Raw genomic sequence first — 21,544 nt, 5'->3', positions numbered from 1 at the left:
ATAGGCTAACGAAAAATGTTTGGGGTTGTTGGTCTTTTAAAACCTACTTCAGAAATACACTTAGGATTATATTTTTGATTAGAGCAACTGCAGCTTTTTTGAGATGATTTTTTAAATGGCTCAGTTAAATTGGAGAAATTATATAGGGAATGAATAACAGAAATTGTCTCAAGATCTAAAACAGCTATACCCCTTTCTCTCTGGATTGCGACATTCTAGTTTCCAATCAGCAATACCTTAAATTCCATCTCCCTTCCCATTCCTCATCTCTACTCAGTAGCATTTGCCTTATTTCTATTGTTAACCAGACCTCAAAAATAATTTAGGGGCACATAAAAACATAAATGGTTGGGTAAGGAGGGATGTTGCTTCCACCTAGGGCCTGGAAGTTCTCAGAGAGGGGAGTGTCTCAGCCTGCTTTTGGCATAACAATCAAATCTAGTGTGTGCTACCCTGAGACCATATTGGCAAATTGGGGAGGGAAAATCTGCTTTACAATCCTTGTTTTTACTTAACTTAAAAAAGCTCTACTTCTGAAGATGGAGCCCGTAATCACATGTTAAGCTTTATTTAAATATGGGCTGTTTTATATAAAGCCTTAAAACACTATTGTACCAGCTTTATACAGAGCTTCTTTTAATGATGGAAAACTAAATGTAAAGCACAAATCGTATGTAACTTAAAGCTTAATGTTATCCTTCTTTACATTAATGATCAAGCTAAGTAGTGATTTTTGGTGTCAAAGTCCCCAGCCAAGACATCTTTAAAACATGGGACTATATACTTAGCACAATGTAGGAGAAGGTAATGTGCTAGTATCTTTTTTTCTGTTCTAACCACCTCTGAATTATGATGGACAAACTTTTCTCTGTTCCTTATTCTATAAGAAGATTTTGATTTTGAAAAAAAAAAAAGGTAGAAGTCTCAACTCATTCCTTCTGTGGCTACTCAGTATTTCCTCCCACTTGAAAACAACTTAACTATCTGTCCTTGGAGCAATAGCTGAAAGTAATTCCATTTTTGATGGATCCAAACACAGAGTTCTTTGAATTCTCCATTCCACTCTCTCGGCTAAAGATCGTATCTTGATCACTTTCAAATTCCGACTCCGATACCATCAGACTGGAGTTCTGGTCTACGCTTCGATGTTTAATTCCTAAAGAGGAGCAAACAAAAGTATTGGGGCAGAAATTCTATATTTTACCCTTAGTTCTCTGTCATTTGAAGTAAAGAAACTTTGGGCATTATTTTCAGGTTAAAAATAAATACCTTAATACCAAAACAGTGTATTTTACTCAGTTTTAATATAATTTGTAAAATGAGGGGATTGAACAATGTGATTTCTAGTGTGTAAGATAATTGGATAATGTAATTTCTACTTGGACAGTGTGCTTTCAACTTTAAAATGCTATGATTCTAGGTGTACTGCAGGGTTCTTGAGGTGAAATTTTGTGTATAGGAGAAGTTTCAGATAAAGATGGATAAGTTGGTCATAGGCAACCTTCCGTGCCAAGCTAAGAAGTTTGAATTTTAATCTGTGGGCAGCAGAGAATTACTGAAGATTTGGTAATTGACGGAATGTTTTAGAAGATTTATCTGGTCATAGTGTATAGGGGTTGGGGGAGCAAGAAATATAAGTGGGAAAGCCTAGAGTTATGGAGATCAATTAAGAGACTATCGTGGGTCAGCTAAGTAGATTTAGTGGATAGAGTCAGGGCTGAAGATAGGAAATCCTGGGTTCCAAAAAGGTTTTTTGAAAAAAGAGACTATTGCAATAGCTCAGGTATAAGGTGATGAGATTGAACTAGAGTGGAAAGAAACAGATGCAAAAGACATTGTGAAGGAAGAACAGACCTAGTGACAGGACATGAGAATTAAAGAAGAGGCATAAATGACTACTTTGGAATGGGAGAATGGATGGACTGATAAAACTTATGTATAAAGCACTTTATTCAGTGCTGGGGATACAATCAGATTTGTTCAGTTTTTTTTCCATCATGTCTGACTTTAGGTTAACACCTTTTGGGGTTTTCTTGGAAAAAATACCAGAGTGGTTTGCCATTTCCTTCTCCAGCTCATTTTAAAGATGAGGAAACTGAGGCAAAGGGGTTATGTGGTTTGCCCAGGTTCACAAAGCTAATTAGTGTCTGAGATCAGATTTGAACTCAGGAAGAGGAGTTTTCCTGACTCTGAGCCCAGCACTCTATCTACTACACTACCTAGCTGCCCCAAAACAGGTATGGGATGATTTTAAAATAAAAGTAAGCTGCCTGGGTTTAAACGTACCATGAAGAAACAAATCCTTACTTCTAGATTTACATGAATAATAACTACTGACAAGGACTTAGTATGATTTTTTCAAGTGTATTTGTTCATTCTAAAGCACTGACATGATTCATAATATTTTAAGGATTGGAAGGGACCTTGGAATTCATTTTAATATAATTCATTTTACAGATCAGAAAGTTGAGATTCATGAAGTACCCAAAGTTACAGAGTAAATGCTAGTCAGGATTTGAATCCAGGGCTTCTGTCTTCAAGTCCAACATTTGCTCTACCATATAATAGGCATGGACGACAATGAGGAAAAGGTATTCGGAATTAGATAGGAGTGTGCCAGAATATTACCTCCCTCTAGAAAATAAAGTAACAGTCCATAAAAGATTATAAATAAAAGGCTTCCTTATTTCCCTGGAGAAGGGAAAGCTAGGCATCATAGCTATGTTGGGATTTGGTTTAGGACCAAGCTCAAGGCAATTTAAGGTGAAGCCTTGATGCATTGTAGTTGTGAAAAGACAAAGAACAAAAAGGTGTGGTATGGCTCTAACAATGCTCAAGACAGAGTTTGCCCAACTTCAAAGAGTCTATTCTCATCAGGGCTTCATGACTTGGATGTGGTTCCTGAAGGTGTAAGTTTGAGTTTATTCACACTCAGGGACCATTCAGGCTGGTTGGTTTCAGCTGGTTCAGTGGTTCTGAGAGTAAGAGATTGGCATCACCAAAGTTCACCCTTAGTGTTCCAATGCAAAGGACTGTTGTTTTGCTAAGCTCACAGCACATCTTGAGTTCAACTTGAGTCTGGGCCTGGGGAACATGACAACTCAGGGAAAAATGAGAGGCATTAACAAAGGGTTAATTTGGGGCATGGGGCCCTGACATTCCTGGCACTTGCACTCATCCATCGAGTCCCAAATTCATGAAAAATGAATGTTTTGAACTGCATTTACTTCTGTGGTCTAGTATTCAAGGAAAAATGATCTTCTTTTTCTTATATTTTGTTTATGTTTATGATTTGTTCTGAGAAATTCCATACAATGCAGATCTCCACAAAAATTTGTTTAGTATTTTCTCCCCAAATATTCTCATAGTCTTTCACCAACTCTTAATTAAATTTTACAAAGATCTTAATTTCCTTTTTCCCACTAGGCTTGAATAATGTCAACTGTGATTCTCTCCAGATGCTCAAAGGGGCATAATTCTGGCAGTGTCACACAATGAGTCATTGATAGAACTGACATCATCTAAGTCTCCTGACAGGGATCTGTTGCTCTCAATTTCACCCAAGAGAACTCTAGGATAAATGTCTGAATTAAATCATTTGTTGATAGCATAAAATCATCTTGCTAAATGTCTTACCAAATTTAGGTCTTAGCTCCACTCTTTCTTGGTCATCAATATTATCCAGGATGGTGTATTTTGTTTTTTTTCTTATTTTAGTCCTTTTCTGTCTGAAAGAAAAAAATAATAAGCACAAATCAGATTCTCAGAAAGGTAAACTCTCTGGTATCATGATTGCTACTCCTGCTTTTTTTACTTTAGATGATGCATAATAAATTTTGCTCCAGCCTTTTACCTTTAATCTGTGTGTGTCACCTTGCCTCAAATGTGTTTCTTGTAAACAATATATAGTAGAATTCTGTTTTTTAAACCACTCTGCTATCCGCTCCCATTTTATGGGTGAGTTCATCCCATTCACATTCAGCATTACGATTATTAACTGTGTATTGCCTTTCATCATATTATCCCCTTTATATCCTGCTCTATTCCCTTTAACTCTGTTCCTCCTCACCAGTATTTTGCTTTTTGTCACCCCCCCCCCACTTCCCCTCCCTTCAATTACCTCCTTCTTCCCTTGTCTTATTCCCCTTCTACTTCTCTGTAGGGTAAGATAGAATTGTATGCCCCAATGAGTAGACTTATTTTTCCCTCTATGAGTCAGTTATGATGAAAGTAAAATTTTCTGGTTTACTCCACCATCATGGCTCCCAGAAAGGTAAACTCTCTAAGGTAAGGCTACTTCAAAATATGTGGCTAGACTTTAAGATGTCTTACCTTTAAAATGTAACTCCCATATTTTAATATCTCACATTTATCTATGTAATGAACCTTTGGACAGGCCTCAGGGGAAGGGCAGATTCTAGAGCAGGGGTCGGCAACGTATGGCTCTTGAGCCAAATCTGGCTCCATCTCCAGACCAGCCAGTCCAGGCAGAGCCCCAGGATGTGCTCCAGGGGGCCCTTCAGCCCCCACCCCATATTCCAGCTTCTGCCTCCACCTCCTCCTTCTGCAGGTGTTTATGGCTCTCACAGCCAAAAAGGTTGCAGGAGTTGTTGTAGAGGCTTGGTCCAGGGCACTAAGATATGGTAACCTTGACCTCATGGATGACCCCTCCACTTTTTGAATCAAAGGAGCAAGAAACCTAGGAATTAGAAGCATAGGAACTGCCACCATGAGGAATACTTAGGGAGTCAGCAGCAGCCAGCACCCCTAATTTTAGGGCAGTGAGGCAGAGGATTTATGACCTATTATGTGAGAGTAGGGCTTGTGTGCTTCTAGAATCTAGGCTGAAGAAAGCCCTGCATTTGCCTTCCTCTCTCTCCTCTATGTTCTCTTTCATCCTGTTATTTCCCTCAAGGCGTGGTGGGCATCTACTTTAGTCTATTTAAGGGTTTACTTTGTTTCTGAAACCTGAAAATGTGATAAAGCTATTGATTAACTGAATTGCTAAACTGTGCATTATTACTTGACTGCATTGTGTATAGTAGGGAGAGAAGAGAGGTAATTATAATGTGGCTGCCAGAGTAAGATATCTCATTGGTGGTGCAAAGTCTCTTAGAGAATTATTGATTTATTTTTAACAACTTCACAGGGCACCAAGAATACATTCACAAGGATTCTCTGGACTTCAGAACTAGTCAGGTACAGTACAAGAAGCTGACTGGCTGGATGAGAAAGGCCAGGATCATGCTGCCTAGTTTAAAAGGAGATAGAGAACTGGAAACCAGGATGACAATATATTGTTTAAGTTAGATGAGTAAGTCCATAGTCTTGCTACCTAAGGATGGGGAGACTTGGTAATACTAGGGAATCTAATAGGTTCAATCATTTGCCCAAGTTCATACAACAGTCTTTCTTGGCTACAAGAATCAGCACTCTTCACACTACATGACATCCGTCTCTCATATCATTTTTAGAAATAGCATGGACATCAATCATGGAAAACAAACACAAAGACGTAACATTTTTTAGAGAGACCACTTAGTAGGATAGGCAGCCACACCACACCAATCAAATGAAATTAACTGGGCAAGGGGAATAAAGACTCAGAGAAAGCCATGAATTTGGTGGTCACTGAGGTCCCAAGAATGCAGCTTCAGAGTGAAGGTGAGGATGGAAAACAGATTTCAGGGATTTAATGAAGAAACAGTAAAGAAATATTGAATATAGCTCACTTATTTGAGAAATGTAGCCCCAGGTCGGAGAGAATTAGATGGTAGAATGAATTGGGATATCTAAGTCAAAGGAATATATTTTCAGCATAAAAGAGACTTCATCATGTTTTGGGTTCTACCCCAAAACATTGGTTAGTTAGTACTAATTGATTAGTTAGTTCTAACCGACAGAGAAAAGTTGGAGGGGGAGGATATAATTAAGTAAAGAAAGCAAGATTTTGGGGGATATTAGTGGAATCAAGATTAAAGTGAGAGGAAGTTAAAATTTTGTGAGACTTCTTTTCAAAAAATTCCCTGGATGACTTTCTTCCCTCAACCCACTAAATAAAGTAGATTAATGGCATGTAAGATATATAAAGACAGAATTCTGGAGAAAGACCTTGGAGGTTTGGAATTAATCATTCAATACACATTTTTAAAAGTGTCTTTCTGTGCCATGCACTGTGCTAAGTGCTAAGAATACAAAGCCTAAAATAAAAGTTTCTGCTCCCAAGAAGCCGATGTTCTTATAAGGGAGAAAAAGTGTATATTTAAGATACATTCAAATTAGTTACTAGGTAATCTTGGAGAATAAGGCATCTGGGAGGTATGTGGGAGGCTGGGGAAAGACCTCCTGCAGAAAGAAGGTGGGTGGTATTTACATGTAACCTTGAAGGAAACCAGAGATTATAAGAATTGGAGGTGAAGAGGGCAGAAAGAGTATGCCAGGCATGGAGGACAAGAGATGTAACAACATGTATGAAGAACACAAAATAGGCCATTATAGCTGGATTATAAATATAATCCACTAGGAAGAGCCAGAGAAATTTCATTTTCCATTTAAAATAACAATACGATATTGAGTAAGTCTACCTACCAAAAGACAGGAGCTTATAGGAATACAACTATCAAATACTTTATGAAAATAAAGACTGACCTAAATAATTGGAGATATATTCATTCCTAATGGGGTAGAATAAAACAAAAATACAAAATTCCCTAAATCAATTTATTTATCAGTGCCATACCAAGCAAACTGCCAAAAAACTATTGTATAGAGCTAGAATAATAATAAAATACATCTGGCATAAGGTCAAAAACCTCAAGGAAAATCATAGGGAAAAAAAGTGGGATGGAAGAGGACCTAGTGGTTCCAAGTCTCAAATTACACTACAAAGCAGTAATCATCAAAACAATTAGATATTGGTTTTAAAATAGATAGGCCAGTTAACTGAAGAGATTAGGTACATAACATACAAAGCAAATAAACTTACTTAGCCTAGTGTTTGATAAATTTATGAAGTTTCCTACATTATCTGAAAAAACATTTTTAAAATGTACTTGTTAAAGAACACTTGTCCAAAGGCCTGCCTGCCTCTCTCTCTCCCTCTCCCTTTTACTCTCCCTCTCCCTCTCTCTTTCTCTCCCTCCTTCTCTCACTCTTTCCCTATCCTCCCTTCCTCTCTCTCTCCTTTTTTCTTTCCCTTTCCCTCCCCTTCTCCTTCCCTCCTTCTCTTTCTCTTTTTCTCTCTCTCTCTCCCCCCTCCTTCCTCCATCTACCTGACCCCCTTTCTCTGACATCTTTAAAGTCCTTCATTGGACAAGGCATCTTTCTGTTCTGATATTAGTTTTCAGTGACATTTTTAAATTTTTCAGAGATTGTTATATTTCATGTCTATACAGCAATACCAGTAAAATGTTGGTATTAAAAAGATGGGTCTTTTGAGACCAAATAAGATGACTAAGTTGAAGGAAAAAGTATAGCTCAAAGACCTACAATTACATGACTCAGGTCCCTCAACCAGCACACACAGGCACAACTCTATCACTAGGATCCTGATACCTTTAGGTTGTGTTATTTGGAATTTTGGGGGTTCCATTGAGAGGTATTTGAGGCTCATTAGAGCCTTGGAATACTTAGATATGTGACAGATTTCCTGTGGACATTTGGGGGACTTTGAAACTACATTTTCCATGATTCAGTGGGTTTCTGGTTTTCTTTATTTTACCAAGATGGCCTTAATTAAAGTATTACTTCTCCTTTTACTCTCAGTCTCTATTATTTTTTATTATTGCAAGGTGGAAAGGCCTTCAAATCCACCCCCAGGGTAAAGAAAAGACTTTTAACACAGTCACTTGCAATATGATACTTGTTCTCCAGGCAAGGAACAGAATCCCAACAAGGTCTCTCTGATTCTGATCCCCAGAGGAGGGGGATCTGAGACTTAGGCCCTAGATGAGGAGCAAGGCCTGAGCGTGATCACCCCAATCTCCAAGAATGAGTAAACAAAGAACATTTTGTTGCCAGGAATTCCCAAGCCAGAAACCCAGATGATAAAAACCCCAAGATGCCTACAAGAAAATCTTTGAAGATCAACTAGAATTTCTAGAAGAAATAAGCTTCAAAGGTTTTATATTTGAAATATTTGAAGTATTACAAATGACATTAAGATGATAGAGGAAAAGAAAAGGAGCACTAAAGAATAGCCTAGAAAGAGAATTAACAGATATGATAAAGAGAGAAGAAAAGAAAAGATATATGAGAATAGGGTGAAGGGAAATAATACAGTCAACAGCTGTAACTGTGAATGAGATACACTCATCCATAAATTGAAAGAACAGAATAGATTATAAAATAAAACCCAACGATATGTTATTGGCAAGAAAAACATTTGAAACATAAAGGTTCATCAGACAGAGTTAAAAATAAGGACTGCAGCAAAATTTATTATTCTTCAGTTGAATTAAAAAAGAGGGATTATAATTATGATTTTAGACAAAGCAATAGCAAAAACAGACTTAATTAAAAGAGGGAAACTAAATTTTGCTGAAAGGTACCAAAGATAAAGGGCAGTGAGGTGGCACAGTGGATAAAATGCCAGGCCAGCATCCAGAAGATCTGAGTTAAAACCCAGCCTCAAAAACTTATTAGTCGGGGGCAGCTGGGTAGCTCAGTGGATTGAGAGCCAGGCCTAGAGACGGGAGGTCCTAGGTTCAAATCCGGCCTCAGACACTTCCCAGCTGTGTGACCCTGGGCAAGTCACTTGACCCCCATTGCCTACCCTTACCAATCTTCCACCTATAAGTCAATGCACAGAAGTTAAGGGTTTAAAATTTAAAAAAAAAAAAAAAAAAAAAAAAAAAAAAAACTTATTAGTCATGTGACCCAGAGCAAGTCACTTAATCCTGTTTGCCTCAGCTTCCTCCTCTGTCAAATGAATTAGAGAAGAAAATGACAAACCATTAGTTTCTTTGTCAAAAATACCTCAAATAGGGTCATGAAGAATCAGACTCAACTGAAAATAGCTAAACAACAACAGAAGCCTTTCCAATAAAATGAGGGGATAAAGCAAGAATGTCTGGTCACCACTACTATTTAACATAATCCTAGATCTAACTTGTAGATTTAAAAATGATAATAAGAAAAAGAAATTGAGACATAATTTTTTCCTTTTTGGAAATATGACTATACTTATTCAATCCTAGAAGTTAATTAAAAATTCAACTGAAACAAATAACTAAAGCAAAATATAAAATAAATTCAATAAGTCATTAGTAGTTCTGCATATTTTAACAATAAAACTTACCAGGAAGAGAAAGAAAATCCACTTAAGACAACTTTGGAATGTATAAAATACTTGAGAGTATACAAGATATACATAGGAATTATATGAATATAACTAAACACTTATGAAAACAACAAGAGACCCAAGTAACTGGAGAAATATTCACTGCTCATGAATAGGCTGAGCCAACTTAATAAAAATATAATCCTACATAAAATAATTGACTTATTCAATGCTATCTCAAAGTACAAAGGATTACTTTATACATCTTGCAAAAGCAATAATGAAAGTCAGTCAGAAGAATGAAAAGTCAAGAATCTCAAAGGAAATGCTGGGGGGGAAGGGGAGGAGTAGGGGGTCTAATTGTACCAGATCTCAAAACAATATTACAAAGCAATAATCATCAAAAAACGATTTGATAATGGCTAAAAAAATAGGTCAGTCCATGGAACAAATTAGATACACAACATATAAAAGTAAACAAATCTAGTGCTTGATAAACCAAGGACTCATTATCACAAAAACTACTGAGATAGAGTGTAGCAGAAATTAGCTTCAGAGCAGAACCTCACATCATATTATGAGATAAGCTTCAAACAGATACATGTCTTAGATACAAAAGATCTCTGAGCAGGGCACGAGTCTTAAACCAAAAGTCTAAGCCTTGGACAGAAGGTCCAGGCCCTCACCCCTAGTGATAATCAGCCCAGTGGGAACACTGGCATCATTTGAAAAATCCACTATCAGGAGCTCTGGGACTGCCCCTCTTCTGATAAGCCCCTGTGAAGGGAATAAAATGTCCACGCTCTCTTTCCTACCTTGCAAAATCCAAATCCACTGGCTAGTTTAACCAGTCAAGTCACATCTTAAACAAATTAAAGAAACAAAGAAGAAATTACCTTACAGATCTATAGATAGAGGAAAAGTCCATGATCAAAGGATCACAGAAAATAAAATGGGAAATTTTGACTACATCAAATTAAAGTTTTTCATAAACAAATCCAAAGTAGCTAAGGTTAAATGGGAAATAGTTAACTGGAAGAAAAAAAATTATGTGCAGCAAGTTTCTCTGATAAAGATTTCCCTTCTATGATATATTCAAAACTGATTCATAGGTGTAGGAGATGTTCTTCTATTGATAAATGGTCAAAGGTTAAGAACAAGACATTCTCAAGAGAAGAAATCCAAATCATTTGTAGCCATATTAAAAAAATTGGGCTAATTACTAATAATCAGAAAAATGCAAATTGAGGCAGCTATGTCCTAAAATTACTAAACAATACCACTACTGAGTCTATATCTTAAATAGATCAAAGCATGAAAGAAAGATACTTCATGTAAGAACATGTATTATGTATATGTCTATGTTTTTATCACAGCACTTTTTATAGTGGCAAAGAACTAGAAACCAAGGGGTGCTTCAATTGGGGGAAGGCTAAAAAATGGTATAGAAATAATATTGTGCCATAAAAAAAAATAAAGGGATGACTTCAGAGACACCTGGAAAGACCTGTATGCACTTATACAGAATGAAATGAGCTAGGAGAGCAACCTATATTAAAGCACCAGTATGATAAAAACCAATAATTCTGAAACACTTACAGATTCTGATCAATAAAATGATCAACCATGACACCAGAGGGCCACTGATGAAGAACAAAGCCTGCTCATGACAGAGAGGTGTTGAGGTAATATGTAGAATGAGACATATATACTTGGGTTGGGGGAGGTATGCTTAATTTAATATTTTATTCCCAATTACACAAGTAACAATAATATTTTACAGATATTTTCTGTTCTTCCCCCCCCCCCAACTCTTACCTTTTGTCTTAGAATCAATACCAGAGACACACATATTTGGACATGACTAATGTAGGAATTTGTTTTGCTTGACTGGTAATTTGTTACATGAGTTTTGTTTTTCTTTTAAGATTAGAAATTATACTCTATCATTATAATTATGTATTTTAGGACATAGGAGAGAGAAAATTAAGTTTTGATAACTGAAAAAAAACTTTTTAAAGATGAGCCTTTGGCAATTTGGAATTATGCCCAAAGGTCTTTAAAAGGATGCATGCCTTTCGGTCCAGCAATACCACGACTAGGTTTGTATCCCAAAAGAGATTTTTTTAAATGGAAAAGGATGTTTGTACAAAAATATTTATAGCTGCACTTTTTGTGGTGGCAAAAAAAATTAGGGAATGGTTGAATGAATTGTGGTATGTGGTGGTGACTATTGTGCTATAAGGAATGATGAACTGGATAATTTCAAAAAGAACTGAAAAGACCTATATGAATGGATGCAGAGTGAAATAAGCAGAACCAAGAGAACATTATACACAGTAATTGAAACACTGTGGGATGATCAAACGTGATAGATTTTGTTACTAACAGTAATATGATGATCCAGAACAATTCTGAGGGACTTAAGAAAAAGAATGCTATCTACCTCTAGAGAAATAACTGTTGTCAGAAGGCAGAATAAAGCATTTATCACTTGTTTATATGGGTATGATTTGGAGTTTTGGTTTTGAAAGATTACTCTATTATAAAAATGAATAATATAGAAATATGTTTTGCTTGATAATACATGTATAATCCAGTGGAACTGCTTGTCAACTGTGGGACAGGGCAGGGGAGGGGGAGAACATGAATCATGTAACCATGGAAAACATGTATAAATTTGATGCTGCAATAAAATAAAGAAAAATATTTTTGAAAAGATGAGCCTTTGTTTCCATGGGAAAATTGGGGTTAATAATAAAAATATTATCTTGTATTTATATAGTACAGTTAATTTAAATATAAATTTGTACCCCTCTATCCTTCTAAAAAGGAAAGTTTTAACAATCCATTTCAGTCTCAGCCCACTCTTTGATTGGGAATGAACAGTTTTATAATAACAGATATAATATTATTATATATAACAGATATAATAGTATTATTATATCTGTTCTTGTATCTTTTTCTTTCAAGAAATTTGGAATGATCTTCATGGATATGTTGGAAATACCTTGTTGGAAAAAAGCTTTTAAGACACTTTTATTCTATCAAATCAAATACTTTTTAATAACCAACCAATATGAAACAGTGAAATTTTGTATTCTCTATATCTTTCATTAAATTATGAAATATGAAAGGTGTGGTATGTTGTAGAATATCACTTATGACATTCTTATTATTCTCGCCTAACACCCTCATGAAGGATACACTAGAATTAAGGATATATGATTTCATAAAGATTTTTTTTTTTAAACCCTTACCTTCCATCTTGGAGTCAATACTGTGTATTGGCTTCAAGGCAGAAGAGTGGTAAGGGTAGGCAATGGGGGTCAAGTGACTTGCCCAGGGTCACACAGCTAGGAAGTGTCTGAGGCCAGATTTGAACCTAGGACCTCCCATCTCTAGGCCTGGCTCTCAATCCACTGAGCTACCCAGCTGCCCCCGATTTCATAAAGATTTTGCATAGATGGGAGAGTAGACATGTAGGTCAGTAGTTGTTTCTTTGGTTAATTTTTTCAACACCTTTGTATTTTCTTTTCCTTCAGGAACTGTAAATACCAAATCATCAATCCCCTCACAACTATACTGTCTACAGCACGGCTTTCCTCTATATACACTAGATCCAATTCTATCTCTTTTCCCATCTTTTTTCTCTTCAGTATCATATCTACATTTCCCTCTAAACACATCCAGGACTGATATATCACAGTTCTAATGTAATGGTTCTACTATCCTTGATAGTGAAAACAGTGTTATAGTAATCCTTGAAGATCTTTTCCATTTCTTTCTATTTGTTATCCACCTCTATCCAATTTTTTTTTTTGGCCTTAAATACCCTAGGAATGATTTTGATTAATTGGATCCCTTTCCATGGTTTCTTAAAAACGGATTTACCTTCCATTGCTCATCTTTGTTTTCTGAAATAGTACTGCTCAAAATTTTTCATCATTTTTTGTAATATTTTACAAATGTTTCTATTCTAAACTAGTGTTGCTTTGCCATCTCTCTCTGCCTATTAAACAAGTCAGATGTTTGCTAAATCTACACATTATGCTTTTCTTAGTTGAGTCTAAGATTGCATCAGCTTTTTTGGATCTTATATTGTTCACTCATAATAAACTTTTTTTTAAAAAAAAACCCTTACCTTCCATCTTGGAATCAATATTGATTCCAAGGCAGAAGAGTGGTATGGGCTAGGCAATGGGGGTTAAGTGACTTGCCCAGAGTCACACAGCTGGGAAGTGTCTGAGGCCAGATTTGAACCTAGGACCTCCCATCTCTAGGCCTGGCTCTCAATCCACTGAGCCACCTAGATGCCCCCATAATAAACTTTTAGTTACTTAATAGTTTTATTAAAAAAAAAGAGAGAGAAATCACTGTCTGGGACAGATAAGTGGCTCAGTGCACAGATTGCCAGGCTTGGAGACAGGAGGTCCTGAGTTCAAATTTGACCTCAGGTACTTCTTACCTGTGTGACCCTGAGCAGGTCACTTAACCCCCACTGCCTAGCCCTTACCTCTCTTCTGTCTTGGAATCGATACTTAGTATTGATTCTATGATGGAAGTTTAAAAAAAAATCACTGTTTAGCCACACTTCTCCCATCATTATACTTGTGAAGTAGATTTTTTTAAACTCAAAGACTTTACATCTGTTATTATTAAATTTCATCTCATAAGATTCAGCCTAATATTCTAACCTGTCAAGATCTTTCTGGAATCTGAATCTGTCATCTAGCACATTATTCTTTGTAGCTTTTGTCATTTGCAAATTTGATAAGCATGTCCTCTATGCTTTTATCTAAGTCACTAATGAAAAACTCTCCTCATCTCTGCCTCAGAATCTTTATCTCCTTTAAGTCTTAACTGAGTCATCACCTTCTCTCTTTGAAGACCTCTCTGATCTACTCACCCAAAAGTCATCTCTCCTTCCTCAGACATTCCTGGAGCATATTATCTGGATCTCTCCTTTGTTCCCATCATATTCTTCTTTGTGTTATACTTATTTTTATACGTGTTACATCCCTTCCACCACTAAGTAGAACTTAAGCACCTTAAGAGCAAGGACCGAATATTTTTAAAGAATCTATGTATACCTGATGTCATTTAACAACTAGGTACTTAAATAAATTCTTATTAAGTTCAGTACAATGAATTAAATAGCATTTTTGTCAATCCATCCATCCATCTATTCATTCTACTACCATTTATCATTCATCTACTTTGATTGGTTAGATATTGAGGGAGGTACAAAATCAATTCAGACAAGGTCTTTGCTCTCAATAGAACATATACCCTCTATGTATATAAACATATTCTAATGTCTATTCTAGTGTTTTATGTACCTGTTTTATTTCTACTAGATTATAAGCTCCTTGATGGGGAGACTATAGTATGCTTTTGAGAGCTTAGCCCATAAGAGTCTCCTAATAAATGTCCATTGCAGTAATTAAAGAACAGGAAGGAATTGGGAAGACAGTTCTAGGAGAAGAATTATAGTTAATCAATAAGCTTAACTGGCCACAGTTATTCTTTTTCAGAAGCTACACACCAAATGAATTGCTTCATTTGGCTCTTCCCATATTTTAGGGAATTCTCTTAAAAATTCACATTTAAACCATGCAAAATTTAAGCTAAATAGGAACAAAGCACACTTTCATATCATGTTGCTTCCTACTATAAGAACAAAACACTAACTTCATTTTTTTCTGATCAACATGTACAACACAGAGTCGAAGCATTTTCAAAACAATCCATAACATGGCAACCATCTCAGCAGGTGTTTGTGGGATCCAGCTCAGGGAGCACTTGACTTGTATTGAGCCCTTGGCTGAGTGACTCTGTTCTGATCTTCTTGTACCGGTTTTGTTTCAGAAAGTAGAAAAGCCTAGTCATAATTTGGCTCAAAATTATATAGTGGTATGATATAGACTGGTTCCACACTTGTTTTGCTGCCACCTTTGTAGCAGCACAATTTAAAAAAAAAAAATTTCATCAAAGAAAAGCCTTTCATTTTAGGCATAAACACTTAGAATGTTTCATATGGGCAGATGCCACACATTCTCTGTTCTCCGGGCATTTAGAGTCTTCTTGTGAAGATTCTCCTCACAATAGGCCTGGCAAAGAATTCTGAAATTAGCCTGCTGTCATGACAACCTCAGGAGCTTCCCAGGCAGCAGCAGCTCCAGAGAAGAGGACAAAAGGTAAAAGAAAACATTAAACATGGTTTTTCCTTGTCTGAGGGATCTCTATTAAAACTTTAACTTTATTCAAAGAGTTAATGTTAAACCAGATTTTTATCAGATGCAATAAAAACAATCAAAACTTTCAAGCCATAATGATCTCTAGCACACTACCCTACAGAATATTTTAGTTAATATAGGCTTAAACAGTGTCAAGGGAAGTGGGAGGATTGGGGAAGGCAGTAAGGAGAGACAACAAATAAGAGAAAATAGGATTTGATCTAGAATAAATGTTCTTATTTTTGGTGTTATGGACTCATTTGGGACTCTGGTAAAAGCTACTGACAAATTCTCAGAGTAGTTCTCTAAAAATACAAAGGAAAGCAATTATACTGAAATAGTTTTAAAGATGTTTTGTAAAATATAATTTATGGACCTCAGGTTAAATACCCCTGATCCAGAGTAACTTAGCTAGCCTCCTGTAAGCTGCATAGTCTTTGTAAGGACACTTTTATGTGTGTGGGAGGTAGGATTAATTCATTATGACACCTTAAAGGGTGTAGTTTATAAAGTATTTTATCATGTCTCCTTTCTCAAGCAGTTTAGAAGCTTACAAGTTCCAAGCAGAACCCTCTAGGCTTGTCATCTCACATTCAATAGGTCTTTTATTTATTTAAAATCAACCAGCCAGGTACCTCTTGCAGCAGCAGATGCAAAGCCAAGTGAAAATCACCATTATTATGATCAGAGTCAAAGCCAGCAGGGTCACGTAGAAAATACTCCATTCTGGAACACAAGAAAACCAAGATTTTTTGGAATTTGCAGAACCACTTAATGTATGCTATTTTACACTTCATAAATATTTAAAAATATTTTTAAAGCTCTACAAGTACAAGACTTGTGCTACTAATGCCATCTTGCCTGACACATAAAGGACCATCAACAAGGTGGCATACAGATCTGAGGAGAACTCGAGGTCACACAAGCTGCTCTGTCCATATGCTAAGGTTTCTTGTGCCAAGCAGAACAGAGGACTCCAGAATGACTAAAATTCAGCAGTGATTCCTTAAGACCTGAGCCCCTACTGATAGGTTATATCACCATGTATCTCACAGAGAATACCCATACCAAAACCATAAAAAATGTCAAAGTTATCTTGTCTAGAAACATTTACATACAGTTGAGATAAGGCCTTGGGGTCCAACAGAAACTGTTGGGTCTAGCTGAAAGAAAAATGTGGTTTTCTTGTCTATCTATAACATGGTACACTTAACATCAAGCCAGACAACAGATTAGAATCTACCCCATTCACCTTCCTTCCACATCCGTGCACATCATCCACAGTTTCCTTTAGGGAGTAAGCTCCCAGCATAAAGAAACTATATAGAGGAACCCCAAAGGCCCAAACATGTTCTGCCTTCACTGCACAAGAAACGAATTCAACTCACCTTCCTCTTGACAGTCTTAATATTTTTAGCATATAGGAATACAATTTGGGAATTAAAAATACCAATTTCTTTCCTTTATCTCATCCACTCTAACCCCATGATATGCTGGTAAATGTTTAACTGTGAGCTTCCCAGAAATGCAGATCATATTTTTAAATTTAATCTACCTTACTAGTACTTTAAGCATTACTTTCTTTTGTCTAGACCAGTGATTCCCAAAGTGGGCACCCCCCCCCAGGGTGCTGCAGCGATCCAGGGGGGCAGTGATGGCCATAGGTGCATTTGGGGGCGGTGAATAACTGTAAGGGGGTGGTGATAGTATGTGACAGGGGGCACTAAGTAATATTTTTTCTGGAAAGGGGAGCTAGGCCAAAAAAGTTTGGGAACCACTGGTCTAGACAATCCAAGAAACAATAAATCAGACCCTGATGTGTATCTTGCTGATTATCAAGGTGTAAATAAATGCTTACCTGAAAAATAAACAATCAACTTTATGAATCAGTTTGAGCTGCTGCCCATTATGCCCATTTATTTCTTTTCTTTTCTTTTCTTTTTTAAACCCTTACCTTCCATCTTGGAGTCAATACTGTGTATTAGCTCCAAGACAGAAGAGTGGTAAAGGCTAGGCAATGGGGGTCAAGTGATTTGCCCAGGGTCACACAGCTAGGGAGTGTCTGAGGTCAGATTTGAACCTAGGATCTCATGTCTCTAGGTCTGGCTCTCAATCCACTGAGCCACCCAGCTGCCTCCTGCCCATCTATTTCTATCTGATCCCCAAATTTACTTTCTGAGGTATAAATTTGCCCAATTTAAGTTCATTTCCTTCCTGGCCCACTGGTCTGCTCTGCTGTGCATCATTCACTGCTGGGTTTGGTAGTATAAACTGACTTCTCATTCTGATCCTAGCATGCAACTCAGCTAAGATCATTCTGTTAGACTGGCAGGTTGGGTCAATCTAAACTAAGGCAATGGCTCACTTTTGAAGTTGCCTGTTTAAATGAGTCACCCATAAAACCAAGGGGAGTTATTTCATGGAAATAACAGTAACCTGTGATGGCATCTTTTCTGCCAAAGTAAATATCTGACTATTAGCAAAAATGAGAGAGAGGAAGAGACTCAACATTTCACAACAACACAAAATATTAGTATGATTAGGAATTCTAAAAGAGACTTTAAATCCAACCCATATTTCCCACCCCCTCTGTGAAAGGAAATTGTTGGTCCTCTTTGTCTATTCTGAGTTTACACTTGTAAAAAGGGAATCCTTTAATTCTCTTTGCCTAGTTGGAATTAACACTTTGGTTAACAATAACTTAAGTACCCCTTCTTAGTACCTCACTAGATTGTGAAGACAGGATTACTTCTCCTTGTCTACCTTTTTATTGAATCAACACAAGCTTGAACTAGGTGAGGAGCTCTCAAACTACTTAGTGAATTCTCACACACTCAGAAACTCAATCAGACAGGAAACTGAACCCATTTTGATGAGAATTCACACCTCCAGAAGGTGAGAAGTGGATCCCAAGACACTGCCCCCCCTGGGCAGTACTGGGCAATTTGGAAGCTGTGATTGGCCCTCGTGAATAGGGGAAGGGACAAGAAGCCACTATAAAAGGCCCTGAATTTCTGGGACTGGTAAAATTGACTTCAAGAAGGAGTTGGACTTCAAGAAGGAAGTCAGCTTCAAGAAGAAGGTTGGTTCAAGGAATAAAACTGGCCTCAGTCATCATCTTGACCTGTGTCTTGGAGAGAACTTGGTGAGTGGATAGCTGGCTTTCCCTTCCTGTCTTCTGGAGAGAGTTTAATTCCAGTTGAAGGTCAACAAATCCTGGTTGAGTGAAGCACCAGAGCAATATTTAGTTAGATAGTCTAATGTCTTCTCTACCCCTTTGTATTTCTCTACTTTCACTTTTTCCACCTCTTTTGTAAATAAAAGCTATTAAAGGTCATTTCGACTTTGAGCAATAATACTTTGAATTGATGGCCACCATTATTATTTATAATTTCCATACATTTTAGTCAGACCATTCATTTTTAATCCCTACATCATCCCCTGTCCAATAAAAGGCATTTTGAGGGTGTAAATGGGAATATGGTACAGATAGTCAAGGCAGGGATCATCATATATCCATTTTACAGATGAAGAAGCTGAGACTCAGAGAGAGGAAGTATTTCGTTTTAGGTCATAAAGTTAGTAAACGGCAGAGCTAGAAGTACGTTCCAAAGTGTCTGACTAGTGTCCTTTCAACTGCACTACATATCCATTAAAAGGCCAGATATCACTCAATATTCAGGTCAGATTGTCTGCTAAAACTTGAAGCCATTCTCTTTTCAGCCCATTTTGTGCCTCCAATGAACACCTCCACTTCACTCTCAGTAGCAAGCTTCATTTCCCTTAGAGCCCTGATTAGTGCTGGCAGATCAACAAAAGGAATGTGATTGTCCTTTTGCATTCACTTCCCCCAAACCCCCAACACTCTCTTTCAGGGACTTCTTTTCTTGTCCCAAGGCTAGAGTAGGAGACAGGAGACTAAAAGACTGGGTTCCAGAACAATCCCCAGGGAGAACTGTCTTGGGGAAGGTGGAATGGGAGGGATCAGTGATGATCTTGGGCATTTGGGTTTTTCCATTTAGATCTTAGAAGCAAATTATGTTTAAGGTCCCAGTGCCACAAGTCCTGGGGGACAACAGTTCAGAAACTGCATCAAGATATCTGTCAGCAGTGGCAAGATGTAAGTGAGCTCAATGTGTTTTAGAAACAAAGCAAGCCCCAGGAAGTACTTTTCAAACCAATGGGGTGTATTAGAAAGTTCTAACTGGATTCAGAGGGTTGTTTTCTCACTTTACTTCAGGTTGGGGAAAGAGATGACTTCATTTGCAAATCCAGAAGACTATTTCCCAAGAGTAGCGCAGAACTATCTTTGTAACTATTGGCCTCAAAGCTCCTCCATCTGAACTTACCACAGTTGCTTTCTCCATCACTGAGATAGCGCTGGATCAGGTTTTCCATCCACAACTGGTAGCAGATGCAGCTCTTCGTAATGGGATCACAGTGGCCATGGCCAGAACATTCCAAATGGCAAACTGCAGGCAGAATGAGAGAAATAGATCTTGAGTCCCTCAAGGGCAAAAAGCCTCCTATTTTACTGTTTTAGCACCCTGCTACAGTGGCTCTTAAATACTTATTCATTTGATATATTTCTAGCATGGCCTGTGATGTTGAAGGTATGCCCTTAACTCAACTATCTCAACCGAGAACAATCAACTAACAAATATGTCTATTAAGCACCTATCATGTGCTAGGCACTCTACTAGGTGCTGAGTATACAGTGCCAAAAATGGAAGTCTCTGCCTTGATGGAGCTTATATTTTATCAAACAACAGAGAAAGGTTGTTAAACATTACTACTGAAAAGCTCACACATGGGTTTATATGTCAGAAAAAAATGGAAGTGTATAATTAAAAGTAGTATCAGGGGAAAATATTCAAAATAAAAATTTTAAATAAATAAAGGTAGTATTAGTGTGTCCTGTTGCTCCCCCAGTACCAAATGCTATCTTCTCATACTATGTACTATATTCAAAGAACAAGGTGATGCAAGGAATGTTACTTGTCTTGGAGTTTGGTTAAGACATTTACTGATGATACACATAGCAATATAGCTAGAAATGCATACGCCAGTAGAAGGTAAGTTCCTTAAAGGCAAGGATAGTTTCATTTTTGTTATTGCTTCCTTTACACATAGCACAGTGTCTACAAACATAATTAGTGCTTAATAAATATTTGCTGAATTGAATTAAATTAAATCTCAGTCCATTTTGTGCCTAGAAAGCAGTCACATGAGAGCACCTATGAATTTTTTTTAAATGCAAGTAAAAAATCACTCAGACTCTTCTAAATTCTATAAGACCTTTAACTGGGAACTACAACAATGCTCTTAGTTCTAATGGCATAAAGTACAGTTGACATCGAAACACGTCATCTTATTTCCTGACAGCTGTGTTTATTTGCATCTGCCACTATCCCTCCTAATGAAAAATAAAACTATTGATGATAACTTTCTGCAGGGGTAGCTTTAAAAACCAATATATTGTAAGTGATCCGTTCCAGCCTCCCTCAGAGATATAGGCTTGGCTGATCTTAGTCTTGTATCAACTTGTTAGGCTATTTAGAGACTTGCCAAAGAATATGATGCAAAATCAGTGCTTAACATCTTATAAACTTTTACTTACAACCATCTTCTTCCTATTGAAGAGTTGTCTGTGGTTGGAAACTTTGACACCAAAAGGAAGAAAAATAACATCCACATATAAGACATACCTTCTGTGTCTATTCTCAGGACCTTAAAAATTAAGAAGTCTTCCTTTTCCTTTAAGAGCTGAGCACGCAAAGTCTGGGCCACCTTAGCACCCTGGATGACTCGGGGAGGCTGGCCGCCCTGCATATAGAATGTGATCACGGTGCTATACAGGAGACAAGGAGAACATTCTCACTGTCAGACAAATCATTTTTTCCCTTGAACTTACTAGAGACTTTGAAAGTTACCGTGTTTTGTTTTGTTTTATTTTTTGGGGGGGAGAGCTTAGGTGCCTCAGAGGACTGACAGCTAATTCTAGAGACAGCAGGTTCTGGGTTCG

The 21,544-nt window shown here is 37.2% G+C and overlaps 1 protein-coding gene across 1 annotated transcript in view; it reads right to left on the bottom strand.

Moving 5' to 3' along the window:
* Positions 1 to 980: 980 nt before the first annotated feature.
* Positions 981 to 21,544, bottom strand: part of KIAA0319 (KIAA0319 ortholog) — a 114,866-nt gene continuing 94,302 nt past the window's right edge. The window contains exons 16-20 of the mRNA XM_044683521.1: positions 21,228 to 21,370; positions 19,869 to 19,991; positions 16,155 to 16,245; positions 3,637 to 3,728; positions 981 to 1,156 (exon numbers count right to left, since the gene is read on the bottom strand). Of these exons, the coding sequence (XP_044539456.1) occupies positions 981 to 1,156; positions 3,637 to 3,728; positions 16,155 to 16,245; positions 19,869 to 19,991; positions 21,228 to 21,370 (625 nt within the window). The remainder of the gene's footprint in view (positions 1,157 to 3,636; positions 3,729 to 16,154; positions 16,246 to 19,868; positions 19,992 to 21,227; positions 21,371 to 21,544) is intronic.

This window comes from Gracilinanus agilis, chromosome 1 (genome assembly GCF_016433145.1).
Source record: "Gracilinanus agilis isolate LMUSP501 chromosome 1, AgileGrace, whole genome shotgun sequence".
Classification (NCBI taxonomy): Eukaryota; Metazoa; Chordata; class Mammalia; order Didelphimorphia; family Didelphidae; genus Gracilinanus; species Gracilinanus agilis.
This window is presented reverse-complemented; position numbering and strand designations above follow the sequence as displayed.